Source organism: Nyctibius grandis, chromosome 31 (genome assembly GCF_013368605.1).
Source record: "Nyctibius grandis isolate bNycGra1 chromosome 31, bNycGra1.pri, whole genome shotgun sequence".
Classification (NCBI taxonomy): Eukaryota; Metazoa; Chordata; class Aves; order Nyctibiiformes; family Nyctibiidae; genus Nyctibius; species Nyctibius grandis.
The window spans coordinates 5,600,101-5,624,222 of record NC_090688.1 but is presented as its reverse complement, the minus strand read 5'-3'; the positions used below and the strand labels follow the sequence as shown (position 1 = coordinate 5,624,222).

The following is a 24,122-nucleotide window of genomic DNA, read 5'->3' as shown; positions in this document are numbered from 1 at the left end:
TGGAAACGCTCTCGGGCTGCCCTGGGATTTAAGGAGAGGGGCAGAATCACTTGCCAGCTTTCCTCTGCTCTGACCTGACCCAGTGCAACCTCCCTCCTGCCCATCGGTGCCATGGGGCCCTGGCACAGCTCCCGGGGCAGGATTTGCCCTGCACATGCTGCCTGTAGGCTCGGAATCTTGATGGTGGGCAGGTGAAGCCCAGAGGGAGGAGAGTAGAAGGGGATGCTGCAGGAGGGGAGGTTGGCCAGCACCTGTGGGATGCCCAGGCTGGGTCGTGGAGGGGATGAGGGGTTTAATACAGTCTCTGCCACTGCTGATAAATCTCCTCTTCTTGTCACAGACCCTGGCAGTCCTTGGCCATGCTGGGCCACCCTCATGGCTGGCATGGAAGTGCTCCAGGCTGGGTCATTGTGGGGACACAGATGTGGCAGCATGGGGCTCAGCGAGGACAGGATATGGCCCGGGGGGGTCATGCTGACCCGTGCTGCGGGTGCGTGGCTCTGTGCTGGAGAAGGGCAGAAGAGAGTGAGATAAGGCAGCTGCTCCCCTGCCCACGCAGCACGGCCTCACAGAGCGGATGCCACAGGCAGGACTTTGCCCCATGCGGTGCCGTGGCTGCCGGATGGTGCCAGGGTGGCGGGAGCCACCCAGGAACGGCCCAGCCCGGCCAGACTGGCTGCTCTCGGCTTGGTCCAGCGCTCAGGGGTGTCACAGGGACGGAAGGCAGCCCCTGCCCTCAGCTCGGCCCCCCACGCTGTTTGCTCAGCCCGCGTGGTGCTGGGCAGACGGGCTCGGCCTCCCCCTGCTTGGCATAAGCCCCCGCCCAGCAAAGGGCCTTGCAGAGCCGTGTGGGGTCAGCGGCGCAGCCCTGGCTGCCGGGGGGCCGTGGGGATGCCTGGCGGCGTTTGGGGCCCGCTCGTTAGATTTCCCCCAGCTTCACTTGGGCTTTCCGTGGGGTCCCGCGGGACGCTGGTCCCAGCCCCTCCCCGCCCCAGGGTGACCATCTGGACCCCATCCCCGGGGGTCTGCTGATGCTCTGCTCCGGGGGGAGGACCGGGACCCTTCTCCCCGCGCTGCTGGAGGTTTGCCCGTGTCTCTGCTGCCGCCCCCTCCTACGGAGGCTCACGGGAGGCGGACGGCGGCCTCCCACGGGCCCGAGCCGCAGGAGCGGGAGCTGCTGGGGCAGCCGAGCCCCCTCCCCGGGTCGCTGCAGCCGCAGAAGGAGCGGCCGTGCGAGCCGAGCTCCCGGGCCCGCCGCCCCTCGGCGAAGCGGGGGGGCGAAGGCCCGGCACCCCCGAGCGCGGGGAGCCCCGGCGGGGCGGCGCGGGGCCCGGGAGCGGGGCGGGGCCCGGCGCGGGGCCGCGGCGCCCTCTGCCGTCCGAGCGCCGCGGTGCAGCGGCCGTGCCCGGCGCCGCCGCCCGAGCTCGCCGGGGCCGGGGCCGGGGCGGGGAGCGGGGCCCGACGGTGCCGGCCCCCCGCGCCCCGGGAGCAGAGCGGAGGCTCCCGGAGCTGCGGGGTGCGGGAGCCTGCGCGGGGTGTCGGCCCTGCCCGCCTGGCACCTGCGGGAGCGCCGCTCGGGTCACGCAGGGCCAGCAAAGGCTGCGAGGACCGGGACCGCGGTCCCGCCCGAGGGCCCCGAGCGCTCCCGCACCCCCCGGCGCCCCGCAGGGTCTCGAAGCGGGGAGCCCGCTCCTGTCCCTCGGGCTGCCCGCGGTGCCCCGGCCGCTGCCGGAGGGGGCCGGGGCCGCACGGCCGAGGCCCCGCAGAGCCGCCGCTAACGACCCTCCTCTTCGAGGCCCAGGCAGGGCTGAGCCCCGGCCCGCCCCGGGCCCCGGGTGCGCTGCGGCCGAGAGCCGCCCCGTCCGTGCCGCTCGGCAGCCGGGACCGCAGGCTGGGGCTCTGCCGAGCGGGGAGAGCTCCCAAACCGAGGAGGGGCTGCCCCTTCCCTGCTGGTTTGCCGGGTGGTGTTTTCTAGCTGCGAGTGAGGGAGACGGGAGCCCCCATCCCATGCCAAGGCCCTGGGACAGAAGGTGAGAGCCAGGCAAGAGCTGGGGAACAGAATTTAAGGGGATTCTGACAAAACAGAGGGGCTTTGTGGTGAGGAACGAGCCTTCTTGGGGAAACGTACAACACAGTTGCAGCAGGAACGTTTCTCTTGCCTCCAGGATGTTATTTCTGGCTGAAGGCAGAGAGACGTGGATGGACCCCCGCCTCCCACGGCCACGGGCTCTCCGGAGGCTGCCAGGGCTTCAGAGGACTCGGGGCAACGAATGCCTCCCTCCCCACCCAGTGCCAGGATGGTGAATTCAGCTGAGGAAGCCAGGCCTCCTCCCAGCTTGTCATGGCTTCCCCGGCAGAAGGCAGGGGAAGGCAGGCAGGGCCAGGGACGGAGAAAGAAGGGACCCCAAGAACCATCCCCAGATGGATGGGGAGCAGGACAGGAGCCACGGGAGACCAGAGCAGCTCACGCAGGCCCTGGGGAGCACCCGCACCACGGACCTGGCTCTGGCAGGGCGGGCTGGAGGCACAAGCTCTTCGCTGCTTCGCTCCTCACCAAGCAGAAGCAGCCGCACTCAAGAGCGGGTCAAGTTCAGCCTCTGCGCCAGGACCTTGGGGCTGTTCCCACAGGCCAACGTAGCACCCGAGATGGGAGGACGTGATCCCACAGGGCTCCAGGGTCACTACCTGGCCTGGCACCTCCCGAGGACAGACCCGAGTCAGTGTTCAGCCACACGCCCTGCCCGGGATGTCCCCTCTCATGGGGACCATGAACATCTACTGCTGACAGTGTCCCCAGCACTGTGCTGGGCATCCCGCCCCTGCCCACGGAGCACTCCCCCCGTCTGGGAGAGGATCAGACAAAAGGCAAGGACTTCTTTTCTCGCTTCCGCCATCACGACGCACAGGACTGTGGCATCTCAGTCTCCAAAAACACGGCAGGCTTCCAGCTCACTTTCAAATTAGGTTTTTAATTAAATAAATAACGTTGAGGGGTCTTCAAGGCAGTATCACTTCACAGTGTAGGGCTTGGGGGGGGAACAGGGGAAAGAGTCCAGCATTGGGAGCGGCTCAAAGTGAATGTGCTTTGTAAGAAGGAAAAAGAAAACCCCAACAAAAAATCAAAACCAATCCTCCTCCCCAAGTGACTCCCCCTCCCTGTCCCAGCCCTTTCCACCCCTCTCCCTTAAAGTGATGTGGAGAAAGCGCCGCACTATGTTGAAAGACCCCATGCGAATCTGTAAACAACACTGAAGAACATAAATAAGAGACATTTTTGCCTCCCCCAGCCTCCCCTCTCCTTTCATTAGGGCTTGAAATAAACCAAAGAAAAAAAATGGTTTCAGGAAAACTAAGAATGTTCCTGGCTGATGGAGAGGAGATGCCAAGGCCTGGCCCTCCCTGGGAGGGCTGCCCGCGCTCTCGCCCTGCCTCCTCCTCTCCCTTAGCAGAGGAGCTTCCTCTCTCCCCCAGAAAAGGGGAATCAGCCGGGGCAGTTCCACTGTGGAGCGGGCACTCATATTTGCTTTCTGTTTCCAGCAACTGGGAGCAGCCGGAGGGGAGGCCTCTGGTTACCACACGTAGTTGACAAAGCAATGCCTGGCCAAGGCAGCCGTGTGTGTCTGGCGCTCCACACCTCTCAGCGGAGCTGGCTGGGGACCGAAGCAAACCCCCGCTAATGCACACAAAACCGGTCTGGGGCCTGGAAGGTGAGAGACGAGGCCTGATCCTGCCATCCTGTGAGGCTGCCTCACGCTGTCTCTGTGCTCCCGCTGCAGGGCTGAGCACAACTCCATGGGGCCGGGTAAAAGGAGCAACCGGGCTAACGGCTTTGGTCACCTTCCAAATCCACTGGCAGCAGCACCAACTGCAGGATCACAGCCCGAAGGCCTCTACTAAAACAAGCAAAAACCCTCACCCAACCCCCTTCCCAAAGGCAGAAGGTGGCTGGAGGAAGGAACACCCGCAGCAGAGCCTTGCCCCGCAGACAGTGTTCCCTGCACGGAAAAAAGGGGAGTGAGAACACGGGGACTCAAGCCAGGAGCAAACCCCAGACCTGGAACACACTCGGGAAGCGAGGCAGCTCCGGGCTCCAGCACACCCACTAACGTGCCACTGCGGCTCTCTGCACAGCAGCTGGCCACCTCGCTGCCATGCGGGGCCACCCTTGTCACCTCCTCACAACATTGCTAACGGCAGTAAAGACATCCTTTCCTCTCAGAAAAGAGAGAGCTCGCTTTGTGACACAGCACGGGGCAGGGATGCCCAGGGACTGGGGCGCTCTCCTGCCTGGGACTCGGTGCTAGCACTGGTGACCAGACTTGGTGCCCTCGGAGCTGATCAACCTCCTCCTCTTCCCACAGCTGACAAATTGTTTGAACAAGCTGGGAGGTCACAGACATTTTCATCTGCGTTTTGCCCTCTTGTGCTGCAGCAGCCAGCAAGGATCAAGTCATTCCCCGCCAGTAACAGGAGCGGCAGCACCGCAGCACTCTGGGCCAACGGCGCTTTGCGGGTCTAGAAACTCCCTTCGCTCCCAGTGCAAGCTCTCCACAGCCCCAGCACTGCATGGGACGGTGAGAAGGACTTAAGCACACCCAGCACTACCGCACCACGCAGTATCCCTCTCCAAGACCTGACGCTTCTGCCCGAGGGCTGGACCAGGCCACATCCCACCTGCGGCTGGTGGCAGAGTGAGCAGAAAGACACACACAGTGCGAGAGATCCGAGGACAGCAGTGTGCCTGCCTGCCACAACTCACGGCTCCGAGCGCAGGAGAGCTGCCAGGAGGGGAACGGGGAGAACAACTACTGCAACACACTATCTGCGGGTGAAGGGCCAAGACTCCTCATCTTCCTTTGGCATCGCCGTGCCTGTCTCTGCAGGCAAACTGCCCCCAGCCCGGATGGACTGTGCTCCCTGCCCATTTCCTAAGCTCTCGGACCTCCAGACCGCACCCTCCATCCCAGCCCCTGGAGTGCCAGTGATACACCCCTGTTCTCAAAGCATCTCTGTGCTCAGACTGTCCCACTGGGGCCAGGGGCATTTCCCCTGTCCCGAGGGCAGGGACGCCCTGAACAGCCTAGAATTGCCTGGGGTGACATATGGTCAACGAAACAGGGGGCGACGGACCTGCCCCTCACTAAAGCCAGCCACCAGCTGTGTGGGAGTGTGTCAGAACACACTGGAGCAGAAAGGTGTTTGGTTTCACTGTAGCCTTGATCAAGGAGGATGGAAAGACGGATTCTGACCAACAGCTCCAAACTGTCCCTACGGAACAGTGGAAGTTCCAGGATTTCACGCAGTCAAGTCAAAGTCCTTGCTGGGTCTGTGACAAGTTTGTGACTGGAGACTCACTGTGACAAAGGCTCTGACCGAGCCACAGGTGCTGGGCAAGCCTGATGAGCCGTCAGAAAGTTATTTACATCTCCGATGCCAATGAGGCCAAAATCTGTGACCGATAAGGACACTTGCGCAGGGGCCACCACTGCCTCCGGGTCTCTGTCCAAATCCACAGGGCCAGCAATTAAAGGCAAACCCTCATTAATGTCTGCAGGGAGAGTGAAGTCCATGGTTATCGTCTCACCAGAGCTCTGCAACGTCTCCTGCTTCTCTGCCAGTCCGGGTCCTGCCGGCGGCAAAGCATAGAGCCCCGTTTCTGGGGGGTTGTCACTGTGTCGCGTGCAGGAAGCCGAGATGGCGCCTGAGGACGTCTCCTCCGCGGGGTCGAAGGAACAATTCGTCTCCGAAGGAGTGCTGCACTCGTAGCCCTGCCCCGACTCGCTCATGCTGCCCAGGCTGCAGGCTGTGCTCTCCACGCTCAGGGGCTCTGCACACCGCAAAGGAGGGAAGTGTGGGAGACGGACAGACAGACAGGGAGGAAGAAAGGGTGGGGGACAGCAAGTGAAAGAAAGCTAGAGTGAGTCCATAACACACAGAAAACCAGGATCCAGTTCAGTCCCACCTAATCACAACAGTATTTGTTTGATGGCACAGATGTTTATTATAGCAACCACGATCCCTGCCAGCATGTACCGAAGAACGGCAAGATGCAGACAGCAGATGGGAGGCCATCAGTGTTCCTATGGAAATTAAAGGAAATCTCAGAGAGACACTCCAAGATAAGCCAAGTTATAAGTCCTATCCCCCCATGCCAACAGCCCCTGGGAGGTGCCTACACAAAGCCCTCATCTGCAGTAGGACGGTGAGGGAACGAAGCCACTTCACGCTGTGTCTTCTTACAGCCAGCTCTCTCTGAAAGCAGTTTGCAGGTACAGCCTGATGAGTTAACCCCATGGTAGACAGAAGAAAAGGAAGTTACCTGTGCTCTCTATCGCTAGCTGATCTTGACCAAAGTGAGAATCCAGGCAGCTAGTTGCAGAGGGAATTGGTGGGGAGCTCCGAGAACGACTGGTGTTTTCTACTTCACCCACATCCAAGTCATTGTCCGTGTAATCCCTGTGGGGAAAGACAGACAGCACTGACACCCCCTGTTCAGCAGAGAGATGCAGGCAGGGAAAACGGTGACTGGCATTAAAACCCACCAACAAATGAAGCAACAGGACAGTAGAGACCTCACTAGAATGAACGTCCATCCCTTCTTGCTCTGCACAGAGCAGTTTAGACTCTGCACTGAGGCGATCGCAGTTAAGCCAGCGTGGCCAAGACCAGCCCGTGACAAACCAGAACGGGCTCTGCAGCTTTCCAAAACAACGAGCTCTGCCCCCAGCTCTGTGTGAGCTTCAGCCCCTTCCAAAGCACAATAAATGGTCAAATGCCCTCCCCAGGGAACAGCCAGCTTCACAGAATGATTGCGGTGGGTTGTGACCATGTTAGCGTGCCAGCAAAGAGCAAGTGATGAGAAAATATTTTCCCACTCTGGGGGAATTTGAGATTTCAGGTATTTTCCTGTCTTGTATCAGAATAAAAAAAAAAAAATCCAAGACTTCATCTAATGCTTTTAATTGATCCAACTTAAATATTTCATTTTGAACTTTTAAAACATTTCCGTTTCAAACTTTTTGAAAAGTATTTTCTGTAATTAGCATATATTTCAAAGTGAAAAATTTGCCTCAAAGGGTGGCAGCAGGGAAGGAAACTAATTCAGGCTCCAAAACACCAGAAATAAGTGTACTTTTTAACTTAAAAAGCTTCCTTCCCAAAACCTCATTGAACTGAGTTATTTCCTGAGATCCGCCCTGAATCCCTGACCCTAGCCTCAATTTTTGTGAATGCATTTGTCTGAAACAAACCAGTATTTTCTGACACAAGAAAGTCCCCATCCAAGCAAACAATTGCTTTATCTTCCCTCCCCACACCAACAGTGTTTACGTTCTGAGAATATCCAGTGCATCCCTCCATGCTCCCACCCACGAAACCTTCTAGAGCAGAAAGTGCAGTCTTTTAAGCGGAGGTGCTTTGCAGCAGGAATCTTCACTGGGAGGTTAATATTACTAATTTTAGTGTGAGAATATTCCACGCACGTGGCTCCAGGGTGGAGGACGTACTTCTTCCTTCCTAAACGAGTCTGCTGAGTGAAGTAGTCATAGCGCTCTGACTTTTTCCACATGTAGTAATACTCCACACACTCGCCCACTGACCGGGTGCGGACCTGAGGAGAGACATCAGTCAGAAAGCCACGCATCAACACGCATCTCATGGAGCAAGGCCTATTCTCCCATTTAATCAGCACAGAAAATTAAGTGCATTACAGTAATTTACATTGCTATGGACACATCTACGCTGCAGAACGGAAGCACACGGTGAGATTTGCAAGGTGGTAACTGGCCAGAGAAAGAACTCCCCACAGTGCACAGCTGTTTTTGCAGACCCCAGCGCGGGCTCACACACGGTACATTCGTGCAGGACTTTCCTGCACTTCCAGCAGCACACTTAACACCAAGAGAGCAAACCTGCATCCATTTTCACTGGCCAGCGTCAACATGCCCACAGTTAATCGGCGGTAGAACTGGACACTCTGGTTCTGCCAACTCCCAGCACAGCAGCGTATGTCCTGGGGCCCAGCTCTCCCTACAACAGCATCTTTCGTTCTAGAGGACCCCAGGGGACTTTACAAAACATCCACATGCTCAACTCACTCATTCACAGAAGTACTGCAAGGGCTGAGAGTTTGGAAATAACTTTTGAGACTCCAGAAAGGGCTAATCAGTAATTAACTGACATCACTCATGCAGGTCAGTGTTGTTTGTGACTTCTCCCACCTGGAAAATAAGGCAGAGCAGGGCAGTGAACAGCCCATCACCTGCTAGCATGAGTCAACACAAAGCCTGGGATCGAACTCAGCAGTCCTGAACTTCCTGCGTTAGCCGAGGCTCAAAACATACCTCTGGTGCAAAGGCACGTGCCTCCTTCCCTCTGCCTTAGTGGGGTGCCGGGGTGAGCGTCCTTACCTTGTTCGCCTGGATAAGATGGAAGTTTTTCCCATGGACCCTGAAGCCATGTTCAAAATTTCTACATTCTTCCTCGCTCCAGGCACAAAGCTCATCTACAGCAGAAAGAAAGAGGAATTGGAAGAGATGTACAGAATCTAGAGTTACATGTGCCTTGATGTTTGGAGTAGAACCCAAATACGTGAGGTTCTCACCTCTGATAACCTTCACATTGAACCGTAACCTCCGCAGTGCCTCCTCTGCGTTGAAGCTGCATTTAACCAGTTCATATAAAGCCTAGGAAAGAGAGGAGAATTACTGACAGCGCGTACCTGAGCAACACACCACTAGCCAACCTGCTCATGACTCATGTTTGTTTCGTAAAACTTATTTTTCCCAGGAGCAACTTTGCTACTAACTCCACCTTGACCGTCAGCATACATTATTCCACTTTTCAAGGCACTGGATTACAAACCCTGGGACTGAAAAGATGCAGTTCTACCAGCAGCTCTGCAGATTACAGGTGTGCCTCTGTGCTCCTGCAGGCTTACTGTGAGAACCTAACGTGGCTAGCTTAGAGGAAACAACTGCTCTGAGGTTTCTTAGCCAAATGTTTGATCTTCTGCTGGCTTCAAAGAAGAATTAGACAATGCTATAGAGGACAGATCCAGCGGGATGTTCCTGCTGCAAGCTCTGGCTCAGAGAGTTTGGGATACTGGGAGAATACAGTCAGAACAGTATCCATTCTCTGCTTGCCCAGTCTGTTACCCGCTTTCCACAAACATATCTTACTGTGATGGAAGTACTAAGCTAGAGAGGCCTGTGGTCCGATCCACAACAGCCTTTTCCTGTCTTCCCAACAGGAGGGTGAACAGCCTCCTGGGACTGCAGCTGAGCAGCACACCCTCACTTTTCCATGAAGCAGGAGTAGAGGATCACTGGGGTTAGGTCTCATTCTCCTTTAAGTAGGTCCTCTCAGTCAGGATCTCTGCAGGAAATGTTGCACTATTACACCAGCACCGTCAGAGTATCTGCAGGCTGCAAGAAGCCCCCACACTTACCTGTTCGTTGTCCTTCACCATCTCTCCTTCTGGCAGGCTGCTGCTAGACAGCTCGTCCCATCGCCGCTTCACTGCACGGTATAGGAACTCTTCAACCTCTCTCTCAGGGAGTATGTTTGGGTCCCAAAGCAGCTGATCTTCATTCTCATAGGCTAACAGAAAAGGCACCGAAATAAGCTAATCGGGGAATTCTGCTGCCTTTGAGAAACAGTCTGCATGCACGTGCAAGGGAGAGACAGGAGGGAGGAGACCTTTGCTTGGTACTCCAGCCTGGCACTAGAGATGACAACCATCTCTGTGAAGGTACTGCATTTTCCCTCCCGATTTTGAAAGCAGATAAGCCTAATGCTCTTTATGCCCCTTTCAGAGCCCTAAGCACAGGATCGGCTTGCTTCCACTTCTTCAGAAGAGCTGGTTGACAAGGTTTCTGTTACCATGTTCTCAAAGATTGTTGCTTTGATTCACTAATCCTGGCAACTAAAAACCCCTAGGTTCTAAGGTGTCTTTTCCAGCACACACTAAACAAAAGGAGTGGGAGGCAAAGGCAGCTTTGAGCTACAACCCTGGCCTAGGCTCAAGACCCTCTCCCTGTCCTAGACAAAAAACCAGGCAGCTGCAAGGCTGTCCCTCCCCTGTGACAGCTTGTGATGCTCCTCCATGAGCCGCTCCACCCACACAGCGTAGCAGGAGCACACGCCATCGCTAAGTGATTCTGGCCCCTTTCAGCTTTCAAAGCTCTTAGTCCATGAGAACAAGGCACACAACGATGCACAGAGATGTTTGAGTAACAGCACAGAGGAAAGCAAGAAGAAAGGCTCTGCAATAAAAAATAATCAGAAATATTGAGATTTTTCTACTCAGATAAACACATTAGCACCCTCTGTACTTAGCTCATTTCAACAGGCAAAGGAACCAACTTTTCTGCCCTGCAGAACCACTAAAATCACATCAGAGGCACTACAGACAGGGCACGAAAGACCCCCATCGGGATCTGCCTTTGGTTTCCTTTCATTTCACACTGATGCAAACATACAGGTTATGGAAAGTGCGCACTAAATCTGTGGTCTTCAACACAGAAGGCTCAAAGCACTGACAAAGCAACAGTGAAAAGTTCTGAGAACTATATTGGGTAAATCTGAAATAGCACCAGGAAAACTGGTAACTTTTATCTCCTCTAACTAATTTGCTCAGAGACTGCTAGGATAAAAGAACTAGGGAGGAAGCAAGTAATTTCTCAAGACGTAGCTTTGTGTTAGCTGTCGCGTTCAGAAATTCAACAAGCTGCTGCCAGTATTGTACTAGTTGTCAGATGCAATCTGCAAATCAAGGCATCTCCATCCACTCTGCAGACATCCTATCAAATTGGAAACTGATCAGCTCCAGGGAGTACTGAATGAAAATAACTCTAGCTACTTAAGGAAGATGTCAGAGAAAAATAAATTAGAGTGTCTCCAGAAGGGTATTCCTTCTCTTTGGTTACAGCTGAGACCCGCTCCTCCAAACCTGTCACACCAACCCAGTTTTCACTGAGCTGCTTAGCTTCTGCAGCTCTATTACTAGCCCTACTCAAACAGGTTAGTTTAAAGCTAGCTCAGGTGTAGCTGTCAATTTTGGTGTCAACACTGAGAGGTGCCAAGCCTGGAGACACAGAGCAGAACCGGTGAACCAGAGCCCCATCAGATGCCCAGGCCAGCAGCCCTACATCCAAACAAGATACATAAAGCAGGTTGCCTTACCTTTTTCACCGTGCCTGTTTAAGTGGAGCATGGGAACAGTGGCTTGGTACTGAGGTCCAACCATGATCTCCTGAAATATCACCACAGAGAAGCGCGTAAACCGAAATGGAAAACGCTCCACGTAGGCGCTGAGGTGTAATTCATGATTTAGGGACTACACCACCGCGAGGCCGATTTACGTATCGGTAGTCCCCACTGTCACTATTACTTCTAGGGAACCTTGACTATTTTACAGGGTAACTAAAAAGATTTACTACCAACCAGATGATACTTTGGGGACCTTAGGCATTTACATAGTTTTAAAGCTGTATGGCAAGCAGCTAAGGCTGGAGATAAAGAAATGCAGAAGCTCTCCTGCAACCTTCACAACTAGGATGAATTTGGCTCTCTTTCCCCCTCAGTAAATCCTGCTGGGAGTATTGCACAGCATTTCACCTTTATAGGGTTACAGGCTGCAGTTTTAATTTACATTTTCCAGATCTGAAGCAGGAGATGATTCCAGATACAGATTTCAAGACTATATTAAAAAACCTCTTGTAACCTGTATCTGCCACCGCCTCCCACAAAACGCAAGGCGTTGAGCAAAAGAAAATAAAAGAAAGAAAATTTATTGAGGAAATATCACAGCACTTTGGTGTTGTGCTTTCCTCAGACTCAGGCGCACTGTATTAGCTCCCCTTCCCAAGGCACTCAGATCACTTACCTTCTTACACTCGTTGGATGGGATGGAATCCTCCTCTGAATCCTCAGCCATGGAGGAAGCACATGGAGATGAACAGGGCTCTTTGTCTTCATCAGCAAGGAAGTTGTTTGCTTTGTGGGAAAGGAAAAGATCTGTAGTTATGAAATTTTTTTTTCTATTGCTGTGTTCCCTCTCCTTCCCTTCATTTTCTGTCCTAAAGTTACTTTCAGCATGCTCCTCAGTGACAACTTACTCATATTTTAATTTTCTCCTTTTAAATAAAAGAATCTGCACGCTTGCCACGTGGGTAGTGCCGACCAGCCTGGGGAGCTCACACTCCTTCGTTTTGCAGGCTAGCAGAAGGAATAAGATCACTTTATGCTGAGTCTCTCTCATGCACTTTGGTTTCCTGTGTATTCCGATATTTAGGAACTGCCACAATATATCACACCACTGGTACTACTGAATTTATTCACTTCTAGAGACGTCAGATCAGGTACTGACCTTTCAGACTGCAATTACAGCAGGCAGCAAAACAATTCTCACTTTCTCCATGTTACGAGTTATGGCTAAAGACAATTCTCTCTTCACCCCAATGCTCATCTACGCTCTACCATGTCTTAACCGATGCTCGGTGACACCACTGGCACTGAGGTTTATTTGCAGCCCCCAGAAGGAAAGTGGAAAAACTGACGTCAGGAAACTTAGTGACAAAATAAAGAAAAACTTTCTTGCCCTCTTCTGCACATCACATCTAAGTAAAAAACAATTACTTAGAAATTAGTGACACATACAGCCAGGCTGGTTTTGGAATAGGTCCGATGCATCGTGGGACGTGACGGATGGGGTCAGATCATCAGCTGAAGACTGTGTCTCCTCCTCTTCTTCCCCTGAAAGCAAATCCTTCGCTATTTGTTCCTTTTAACAACAACAAGAAAGTGAAAAATATTTTTCAATTAAAAAAAAAATATGTGTGTGGGGGGTGAGGCCTAGAGTAAAGCATTTCTGGCCAAAGGTGGCCACATCCACAGATCTCCTCACCCTCCCATAGCTTCTCCAAAGACAGATTCCCTCTCACACTCCCCCCACCCCTACATTATCTTCCCTAGAAGCACTTCTACAAGTGCCAAGAGTGGCTTCCTATGGAAGCCAGAGAGAGGACAAGCAAGTGGTCCTTTCTGTAGAGCTCCCCCCAGAGCAAATACCTCAAAGATTCTGGAAGGGGAAAAAAGCTTTCTACAGACTTTAGCTAGAACAAGAGGAGCCATAGCTTCAGCTGGGAAGATACAAACATCCCCTGACTCTCCACAGATCCGTATCTATGTTTAAAGACTTGTAATCCAAGTTCCATAAAGAGTTTTTACAGTACTCTTTTTAAAACAGTTATCCTTTCTCCAGTCTCCTCTAAACTCTTTAAACTCAATTCCTGCACCTGGTGGTCCTCACTGGGACACCAGAACTAGGCAGGCCCCTTCCCCCAGCGTTAGTCAAACCCCACGTGAAAAGAGCTACTAGATGTCTCAAGCTCCAAGACAGTACAGTAACCTACAGCACAGGGTAACAGCACACACCCAAGCAGACAGCTGCTCTTACCTTATCCAGAGTCATATCTGGGAGATTTGGAGTAATATCATTGCTCTCACTGTCCTGCTCCGAGATGGGATCAGATGCCTCATAGCCATAAAGTGCAAGCAGCTCCTCAAATGGCATTTCACTGCTCTGAGCAAGAGGAGGACAAAGCTTCATCAGGAATGGAACAATCACCGAGTATAACACCAGCTGTAGTGAACACAGAGATATGCAGAGGCAGTAAAGGCAGCTCTGCTCTTCTGGGGGCTCTGAACTGCCTCAGGTAACACTGTCTAATGAATTAGGCACGGTCTATCAGGACCCACCATAACCTGTTCTTCTCAAAGGAACAGAGAAGCCAGGAACTTTCACCCCAAAGCAATACAATCAAGGGCATTTTTAAAACATACTTTTTTTTATACTAGATTTCATGCCGGTGAAGAGATGCCAGACAGCAGAACTGTATTTCTACTGAGAAAGGGAAGGAGAAAATCCCTGCATTAGTCTTGTGCCTGACCTGAAGAGACAGTCTCTGTCACCAAGAACACGCTTTGTGTTCCACCAAGGCCTCCGTGGGACATCCCACAGGAGGACCACACCATCTCATCTGTGTGGTTCCTCCGCTGTGAAATGGACACACGCCCAACAGCTGATGGCTCCTCAGCCGCCTCATCGGAGTGGCTACTCGGCAGAGGAAGGCTCCAAAATTTACTGCTGTCACCTGTTGTCAAAACCATTCCTTCCTATCCAAATGAGAACCCAGAAGCCGGCGGTGGGCAGACCTAAACACAGCGCATTGCCAGCTCAGCAAGCAAGCCAGAGTTTCACACAAAGATCTTCGGTACCCGTACTGTAAAAGCCAACAAGAAAATCCAGCAGGTAATTTCCCTTCCCCTCCCTTGCTGCCTTTACCTGAGAGGCACTGAAACTCTTCTCCAGCTCTTCTAAAGATTTCTGCTTCTCCTGAGTATCATCTTCTTCCCTTTCTTCCCGCACACCATAGTTCTGTGAAAGGATCTCTGCCAGGTTCAGTCGATGATCAGCTGAGCCCATTGACACAACTGCATGGATGAGAAGAATTTGGGATACTAGCACCACCCTGGACCAAATCTTCAGATGCAACAAAGCTTGGGACAACCCCCTCTTGTATGTGCAGCCATGATAAGCCACAGGAAGAGATTAGGCAGAAAGGAGTGAGGGGTTGGGGAATGCAACTGAAAGAAGTTGCTCCTTGAGCACGAAGTGGCAAAGCCTGGTTCTCTGCACGTTCATGCCCCACAACTGACTGAAAGCTGAACCTGAAGGTTTTCTGAGTATTTATGTGTCTCTCCTGGCTGGATTCTCTAATGTTGTAACATGTGAACGCACACTGCAGCCTTTCCTTCACCCGAGGCATTTTTAGGATAATTACCCTTTATTGCAAGAATGGGCAAATGGACACTTGTAGGAGCTTTGGCATCTTTAAGACTTTCCTCCTCTGTCAAATGGCACAGGTATCAACCAACAGGTTCGGACGACGTTGGAAGGAGAAGGGAACAGACAGGCTGATCACAGGAGCCTTGTTTCCTCTGGAAACCAGACCAACAAACAGAAGTGTACTTAACCCGTGGGTACCTGCTGCACTCTGAAGGCCAGGCTCTCCAGGACATAGGCTGTGGGCTGGGTACGGCACCACCCTCGGACTCTGCCTGCCAACCGAGGCCTTCAAGAAAAGAGAAAAACACGGCTGAGACATTTCTTCTTAAAAACATAACACGCCTCTGGCCACTTAACCCCACCAGCAAATGCAACTGATTTTATTTCAAAGCAAAAGTTAACAAAAACAACACAGGGCAGCATTAGAAACTACGCTGTGCAAAAAGAGCTCTAGTCAAGCGTATTCAGCAGCTCTTCCAGGCCTCCTCTCCTCCGGATTCATCACCTTCCCCTCCGTCTCTAACTGCATGTGGCGGTGATTCCATTTTATCTTTAGCACTCCACTAATTACTTATCCTCTCACCCGTTTAAGACCTCAGATCCTTTTGGCTTACATTTTCACATAAAAGAAGGATTTTGACCCTAAGCCATTATTCTAAATACACACATCGTGCTTGTCTGAACACAGCATTGTTATGAACTGACCCACTCTTCGGAGAGGCAATCAGAAGCAGCCGGCCACGACATGCCGGCTTCTCCCTAATGCCTCACCACGTCCGGAAGGCTCAGAGGGGTGAGCAAAGAAACTCAGAGCCGAGCAGGCAGCGAAGGAGTCTGGTAGGACTGCGAGTGGCAGAGGTGAGGTGGGAAAGGGTGAGACAGGTAGACACCGAGAACAGGCACCTGCTTTCTGGCATTCAGTGCTCGGTCAGAAGTTCAGGCAGCAGTATGGGCTGAGGCCTGGAAACAACCCAGGACATCTGCTGCTCCTTGGGCTGCTGTGCATGGAAATGCTGCTCATCAAGTTCAGCCTAGGTAGGGAGCAAGCAGGTAATTAACCAATGCTTTTGGGTGACTGAGAGCATCTGACTGCAGAAGAAAATCAGTGTCAGTCCCCCAGTCACCAATGACATCTTTTTATGACCCTCAGCCATTAATAATCTCAGCCGTGCACCATTACTCCTCACTTACTCAGTCGGAGCCAGGACATCTACAACACTTCAGTACAAGGCTCTTATGTCTTATTTAAGAAAACATAGTACAGCTTCACACCAAAATTCATCCTCTAACAACAGAGCAAAGTACACACCAAAAAAGCCATGCCAGACTGCAGCTACCTCACCTTCAAACGAAATAACTCTGCAACGCGTGGCATCGGCAATCAGTGTAATCAGGGGTACTCTGTTGTCATTTACATATTTAAGACAGACCTGCCTTTCTCCCTACTCCTTTGACTTTGACTCTTGCTTCCATGGTCTTCTGGATTTGTAAATACTCTGAGGGATCATTCAGTTTCACACATTAACGGACCATTTGCTTTGTCTGTCGCTTGTTTCTTCTTTTCTCAGCCCAAACACAGCAGTGCTGGTTATTTTATGGCGACTCCAGCTCACAGCAGCCCCCACTTGCTCTAACGTTATGTTACCGCTTCGGGGAAATAAACTTGTGATTAGTTACTGAATTGTCACCCTGTCGTGCTGACTATTACTCTTCATTTCAGCACCTGATCATTAATAGAAGATCTCATCGTTCCTGAAGTGTTCTTGACATCTTTTCAAGACAGCCAATCCACCGCTAACAGTTTCAGTCTTTCTTTTCAAAATCCTTTGCATGTAGCTCCTTATTGATCCCCGTGCGAAAGAGGCGCGATGGATATATAGATCAGCTTTCCTTCCACTAGTCCCTGCTTCTCAGACATGAGGATAACTTTCCTCTCAGAAGTTACACAGAGGTTGACCAGTTACTCACTGCCCTGTTTGTGTTTCTGGATGACTCCAGCACTCCCTCCCTAATTCTGGACTCAAGTTTTGAGCACGTGGAACGAACCAACTTCCGTGTGTTAGAAAGCGCAGGCAGAGGAAGAGCCTGAGCTTTCTGCACTGACAAAACTATTTTCCAGTGCAAGGCAGATTGTTTGTCCAGAGAACTACCAGAGAAAACCCTTCAGGCTGAAAACGCTCTTGCAAGAAAGTGAGGAAAAAGAGGGAAGGTTTCCCCTTCCAGTGTTACTACTTCAGAAACTAACGTGGTTTCCCGAGCTAGTTTAACACGTATTTCAGACTCAGTGGGAAGCGTTCCTTGTTCCTTGGCCTTGTCCATACTACGCGACATGGGTCCATTTTCTACAAACTCCAGCAGCAGCCAGAGGGAAGTGGTATGGATGGGAACGGGTTCACCCTTAAGCTATGGACCTTAAAGAGCAAAAAATGAACAGAGGACAAGACACACGGGTAATCTGCACCGCTCAGGAAAATGACTGCCCGAATCGCACGCCGTTGCAAAGTCACAGCAGAGATACTCCGCAGTTCAAACCTCTTCTGCAAGACAGCGACGGCTCCTGGATCTCCCCAAGACAGAGACCTGCGTGCACAACAATGTGCCAAAGAAACGCTTCGCACAGACGAACGCAGCACCCTTCGTGCTCCACGGAAGGCGGCAGTGAAGACCAAACCATTCCCGATGGATGGCCGGCAGGCCAGACAGCACCTCCCTCACGCAAAACACTGAAATACCCTGAAAGTGAGGCCCTGCCATCGAACAGAAGTTGTCTCAGCCAGCGGCGTTCCGAGATCCTGCGACAGAGCAGCCAGCTGCCCCAGTGCCTTCCCAGTGTCCTTGTCCCACGTTGTGGTCACCACAAGGCTCTTGTGACGGAAACGAAGCGCGGATGTGCCACGACAACCATTACGACAGGACGGGGATGTTTCAAGGGCGCATCAAGACCCGACAGGGAACGGCACCACCAACCGCGAGTGCGGCGGAGCGGCGGCAGTAACGTTTGGGCACGAGGGCAAAGACGGCGTCGCCACAGGAGAGGCGGCAGGGGCAGCACAAGCCCCCCTCGGCGGGGCGGCTCTCCGCTCCCGCCGGACCCTCCCCGCCGCCTTCCCCAGCCCTCGGCCGTTCCCACGTCCCCGACCCCCGCCTCTCCCGCTGCTCCGGTCCCACTGCTCACCTCCAGCCTCGGCCGGCCCGTTCCGGCAGCTCCGCGCCCCTCTGAGCCCCGGCGACCCGGCGCTGCCGGGCCCCGCTGCGCTGAAGCCTCGGGGGCTCCCGCTCCGCCCGCCCGCCGCGCCCTCGCTGCCCCGCGGTGGAAGCACCGCTTGCCGGGCCGCGGGCCCAGGCGCCGCAGCCGCACTCCGGCCCCGGCCGCCCCGCCGTGTCCCCCGGCCCAAAGCCCCTTCAGGCCCTTCTCCCGGGCCCCTCTCCCACAGCTCCGGGCACGGGCCCCGCGGCTGCCTCCTCCGGCGCTGGCGGGAGGACAGAGCCGGCGCCACTCCCCGGGCCCGGCCGCTGCCCCGCTGCCCGCCCGGCTGTCCCGCCGGCTCCCGCCCCGGCGCCCCCCCGACCCCGCGCCCCGGCCCCTGCCCGCCCGGCCCCCCTCGGCCCAAGCGCCCCTACCCCGGCGGGCCCCGCTCCCGCGGCCCGCGCCGCCCCATCCACCCTGCGGCCACAGGACCGCGGCCCCGGGCTGCCGGGGCTCGGGGCGCCGCCGGTGTCCCCGCCCGGCCGGGGCAGGCGGGAGCCCGGAGCCCGGCCCGGCGCGACCCCGGCAGCCGCTCACTCACCTCCGCCATGGCCGAGCGCGAGCGGCCGGAGGGGGGGGGGCGCGGGCCCCGGATGCAGCGGCGGCCGCTCATTGGCTGCGGCGCCGCGAGGGCGGGGGAGCGCCGGGGGCGCGGCGGGGCGGGCGGCGCGCGGCCGGGTCAGGGGGCGGGGGTCGGGGGGCGCCGGCGGGGCCCGGGCGGAGGCCGGGCCGGGCCCTTCCCGCAGCCGGCGCCGCCGCAAACGGCCGCTCCCGGGAACCGGGCGTCCTTGGGGCCGGGCGCCGCTGCCGTCACCTCCCGGAGGTGCCCAGACACCGGGACACGGGGCCCGGGGCGGCCAGCGGCAGCCGCGCCCTGGAGCCCGCGCTGGGGCGTGGGGCATGGTAGGACGGAGGGTTTTACGATTGAGATGCCTGCCCACGCGTGCCGGTGCCCCCCCCGACCCACTGGCACCGGTCCCCTTCCAGCAGCCACGGCAGGCAGGGGTGCGCAAGGCCCGGAGAAAGGCCGCAGCTGAGCAGAGCCCCGTGCTGAGCTCCGCTGGGGAAAGCCGCAAAGCCGGGTCAGAAATACACCAGGCGCGTGTCGGGGGCTAAAATAATGCTCACAGCCGTGACCTGCACTTTCTTAAACACCAAAGTTAATAGATCACAAAGCTTGAATCTGCAGGAAACAAACCTTGAGTGGCTCTGGCTGAGCAACTTGTTGATAAAAAGTCACTGCATCTCATTTAGCAGCCACAGAAGAGGGAAATCAGGGCAGGAGCCCAGGAGCGGTCCCTGCCTTGCCACGACCTAAACGTAAACACTCTTTCGTGGCTCCTGGCTGTGGCTGCACACAGAGAACACCAGAGATGCACTTACGGAAGGTGCGTGATGGGTCTTTTCGGTTCTGTTTAACTGATGACGAGCCACACGCCTCCAGAGCATAATCCTCCAGCGTGCTTTGTTCTCCTTCAATTCCGCACATCTCCAGGGTTTCCTGTAGCAAACCACCCTGCCAGGGGACCCTTCCACCTCTCGGGGAACCGCAGCCACAGCCAGCAGGCCAGCACTTTCCTCGAGGTGTGCATTAACAAGCTGCCAGCGCAATTGGCAGGACGCACAACTACATTTGCCACCAGGTCTCACCATTTGATCAAGTCCAGTAGATCATTGTTCAGCTCAAGCCGACGCCTCTCAGGCTGCGGCCAGATCCAGCCGCAGAGCTGTGCCGGTGGGGGCTTGCTCAGTGCTCAGCCGTGAGGAGCAGCCTCCGCGCCTGGCACGCTGGCAATTGGCTCTGCGCTGGGTTTCGCTCACGCTTTTGAGCTCGGGAAGCAAAGTGTTATCAAGTGGTTCTGAAGTGGTGGTGGCCCTTCAGCTGAGAACCAGAGTACTTCAACAGGCCTTTATTCGCTCGCACAGATCTGTCTAGCTCTTGTCAAAGGACTAACAGATTGCAGACGCTGTTTATTCAATTAAAAAAGTAACCTTGTCTCTAGCTTTCAGAGAAATTTCTACAAAAACTGGTGCTTTCTGCCTCGCTCCCAACAGTGTGTCCAGGTGTTTTGTCGCCATAAAACACCTGTCTCCAGGTGTTCGCAAGCGATTAGTCACGACATTCCAACAGCACACTGTTTTGCAATCGCTGCTCTGTGGACAAAGACAACAAAACATCGAAGGGTGAAGTGGCTGTGGACGAATCTAGGGTCGATTTGGCTGCAAAACTGGGGTGGACCCAGGTCTTGCCCTCCTTTCTCTCCTCCACCTGTGCTCTAGCCGATAAGCAGTGCTGCTTCTGGGAAAAGCTTCACAGCCCTGACACAAACAGCAAATACTTTGTCACCTGATACGGTTCAGCAATGGGGTGTTTAGCCACAACAGGGAAAAAATTGTACCGGTACTGGGAAAGGACTGACCCCTGCCAGGGGTTTGTGTCTGGATGTGTCCTGCTGCGAGGCCGGGCTCTGCAGAGTGACGGGAGGTCTAAAGGCAGAGGAGGTGACAGAGCTGTATGTATAAGCTTTGACTATAAAGAAACACTTGGTTTCCTGTTGGTTGCGGCTGTTGACAGACAGAAGAACAGCTTTTAACATTTACCAAGGTAGTTATGAATTAAGCATTGGAGAAGCATCAGTTTTCATGAATACTAGATGGAGCTATGCTATGCGCAAATAACATACTAGTTGAGGTTTTCAGACAAGCATTTATACTTCTGAAGCACACATCATGGCTATAGAGCTCCCTTCTTGTACCTATTATCCTTCTTCCCTCCCTCCCAACAAACCTCCACTTCAAGTCATCACAACCCACAAATATAATTTATTTACAGTCAAAATACTTATTATAGAATAGCCTGCGTGGGGCTCACAAAAATACGTGCAATATCTACAGACGTAAGCAGATAGTTTTGTACCTGATGGTGATATCGGCCACAGTGCCCGAGCACCCTGGACAAGCATTAGGCCAGGTCAGGAGCTCGTGTCGCTGGTGCAGCACAGACTGTTCTTCCTGCTGAGCTTCCTCAGCCTGGGGATCTCACAGCTGATGGCTTTTGATCCCGGCATCTTGCGCCCCCGGGCAGCACCCGATAACAAACTAACAAACGAGCGCTTGGGATTCCTGCCCACCCTGTGCTAACGATTCACTTGACCGGTGGACATTCGCTCTTAATTGCAAAGCAGTGATGAGCTTCCTGGGTGGGCTCCGGTGAGCAGAATCTGACCCCAAACTTGTTTCTGAAGAAAGGAGGTATGGGACAAGCCTGATGAGAAACACAGACCACACCAGCAAGGGCAAGACAGCATAAAATCCTCCTGGTTTATCCCTCCTGCCCTGCAGCGTCTCATCTTACCTTTGCACAGAGCAGACGAAGCCGCCGGCTCAGGGGAGATACAGGGACAGGGCTGCCTGCGCCCCTCCGGTCCCATTGCCCAGCTCCACATGGTACCTGGCCACGGCAGAGCACTCAGCCCGTGCGTAAGGGCCCTAAAAAAGCTCTGCAGGTGCCCCCGTCCCGGCTGCCCAGCCCCACCCGCTCCCCGGAGCAACCCCTTGGTGCTGGGGGCTGATCACAGAACTGAGGTGCTGTGATCAGCGGAGGATGATCTCCCCTCCCCTTCCCTCGCTGGCGCTGCCCACAAGTGTTCCTTTTTGCTGTCAGGTAATTAAAAGCAGGTGCTTCGTCCCAGCCTTGACAAGGGATGCACGGAGGCCAGCCTTGCCCCGGCTTGGGTCCCTGTGCCACGGGGCAGGGTGGCCCCAGGACCCCCCCATCCACCCAGCCAGGGGGCTCGACCCCCTTCCAGCCTCGGGCCTGTCCCCGCCAGCACGTCTGTGCCTGTGCCCGCACACGCACGCGTTCCCGGGTGCCCCCCGCACGCTCACCCCTGCGAACACCCCCCTCGCCCCGCCGCCGAGGAGCAGCCTCAGACGCTGCCTGGGGGCTGCGCGCCTGCCACCCCGAGCTGCTGCCTCCAGGAGGGAGCTAAATGAAGCAGCGCTGATGAGGAGCTCATTAATTCTGGAGCCTGTCAGCCTTACAGGATGACAAAATGCTGCATCCCTCTGGAGCAGCGGGAGGTGGCAGCAGGGCTAGAAGGGAGCAGGGCCATCCCGCACCCCTCCTGCAGCCATCCCTCCATCCTGACACACGTCCTGCATCCAGCCCCCATCTGCCCCCGGCAGATCAGGGGAGCGTGAGGGCCCCCCCGGAGGGGCGAGGGGGTTGTGGGGTGGGCCAGGGCCCCTGCACGCGTGGGCTATCTGCTGGGTTTGTCGTGCACGGGGTGGCACGTCTGCGGGGCAGCAGCACGTGTTGCTCCCACCGCCCGGGCACCGGCCGAGGCCCCCGAGCGCGCCTGGCACCGCTCCTAATGAATTCAGCGCTGCCCTTCACATCAAACAGCCACGAGAGGAGGTGTTTTTCAGCCCCATCTTTATTCAATGCACCAAACGCCGCTCCTGCGCCTCACCCTCGCAAACATCTTGTTCACAGCTGCAGCTTCAAAAGGACCAAGGGAGAAGGAGGGGGAGGCTGCGAGGTGCAACACAAAGCCCAGGAGCGCGCTGGGGCTGCCTGCCATCACCGTCCTCCCTCAGGGAGGAGCTGAGACCCCCCTGGACACGAGCCCAGCTCTGCTCCCCTGAGATGCCCGTAGCCAGCCATGCTGCTGGGACCTGCCTGTCCCCAGCCACCCCGCAAGGCGACGCGAGACGCCTCTGACAAGGTCTGGGGCCAGGCTGGGGCGGGCGGCATCCCACAGCCGAGCAGAGGGGCAGGAGGTGGATGGAGGGCAAGGGGGGGGTCTGTCCTATTCGCAGCTGCCTCTGCCCCCTCCTCTTGCTCCCTGCTCCGCTCTCAGCCCAGCCCCATCCATCTTGCAGGGCTGAAACCCAATTACCATCGCAGGGAGGGGGATGGTGCAGCCGCAGAGATGCCCATTAGCTCCGGGGGATGGAGATGGAACGATAGGAGCTCTAATGGCTTCTCCCTGGCTGCGTTGGCCTGTGGGGCTGCTGCGAGCATGGCGGGGCACCTCCAGCCCCCCACACGTCCTTGGCTGCCCCAGCTCCCTGCCCCGCTCAGTGGCACCTCTCCTCCCCAACGCCATCTGTCTGTCTTTGAGCGCTGGACGGACGGACAGCACGCTGCGTGCTAGGGAGCCTCGCAAGACGGGCTAGAGGAGGGTCCCATGGGGGGTGGGATGGGGACGGGACCCTCTGCACTGGAGTGATGCCAACAGCAGTTACGTCGTGGTTTGCACCCCTTGGCAAGGATCTTGACACAGATTTTGAGCCACGCGTGTACAAGCATGTGCACATGTGCTTGTGTGTGCTCGCACGACTAGAAGCCACTCCAACGCCCACAGGAGCTGCCCCCAAGAGTGTCCCGGCCATCCCGGCTGTATGGCAGCCCAGAGCCATCCCTGCCCACCCTCCACTGGTCCCCCTGGCAAGAAGGGCGCTTGGCAGTGGAGCCTGCTGGTCTCTGAAGTTTAATTAACCCTGTCTCCCTCCCGCTCAGCCTTGCCTTCCTCTGCTCAAATGCCACAAATGATCCTATGCAGATGCTAATCTGCAGAAGGAAAAGAAAAAGATTCCACATTTAATTGCAGAACATAAAGATATTACAGGGTCATTAAAACACCATGAATATGGAAATTAAATCCACAGGCATCCATGCAGATAATGGCAGGGAAAAGGGAGCCGCAGGTGAAGCTGAAAGGTGGAAAGGTCGGCTGCGTCTGGAGGCATCATTAACCCGCTGCTCCAGGCAATCTCCAGGGGCCGGGGAGGGAGCCTCGGGGGTCTCAGGTGTTCTGGCCTCTCCCTGCGGGACCTGCAGAGAGTGGAAGTGGTGGAAGCAGGAGCGAGCAGCGAGGGCTGGCCCTTGTGCACCTCGGGCTCGTTAGCGGGCTGATCCCAGCTCCTCGCCTCCCCTCCACTGCTCCCCGCAGCTCAGGCTCCCTCCGGCACCGCACGCTGCCAGTTTGACACTGACGTGAGCTGCTGAGCGGAAAA

General features: G+C 55.3%; 1 protein-coding gene across 6 annotated transcripts; it reads right to left on the bottom strand.

Moving 5' to 3' along the window:
• Positions 1-2,949: 2,949 nt before the first annotated feature.
• MIER2 (MIER family member 2) lies at positions 2,950-15,992 on the bottom strand. Of its 6 annotated transcripts, none has more exons than XM_068420837.1 (13): positions 15,755-15,992; positions 15,050-15,137; positions 14,348-14,496; positions 13,460-13,645; positions 12,661-12,784; positions 11,888-11,997; positions 11,185-11,254; positions 9,449-9,600; positions 8,603-8,684; positions 8,409-8,503; positions 7,482-7,609; positions 6,320-6,456; positions 2,950-5,827 (listed from the first exon to the last, which is right to left on the bottom strand). In XM_068420837.1, the coding sequence occupies exons 3-13, from the start codon at positions 14,486-14,488 to the stop codon at positions 5,352-5,354; spliced, it is 1,701 nt and encodes a 566-aa protein (XP_068276938.1). In that variant the 5' UTR covers positions 14,489-14,496; positions 15,050-15,137; positions 15,755-15,992; the 3' UTR covers positions 2,950-5,351. The 6 variants fall into 6 exon arrangements, with proteins under 6 accessions (XP_068276938.1, XP_068276939.1, XP_068276940.1 ...); XM_068420838.1 differs by having other exon boundaries at positions 7,506-7,609; XM_068420839.1 differs by having other exon boundaries at positions 13,460-13,585.
• Positions 15,993-24,122: the final 8,130 nt, after the last annotated feature.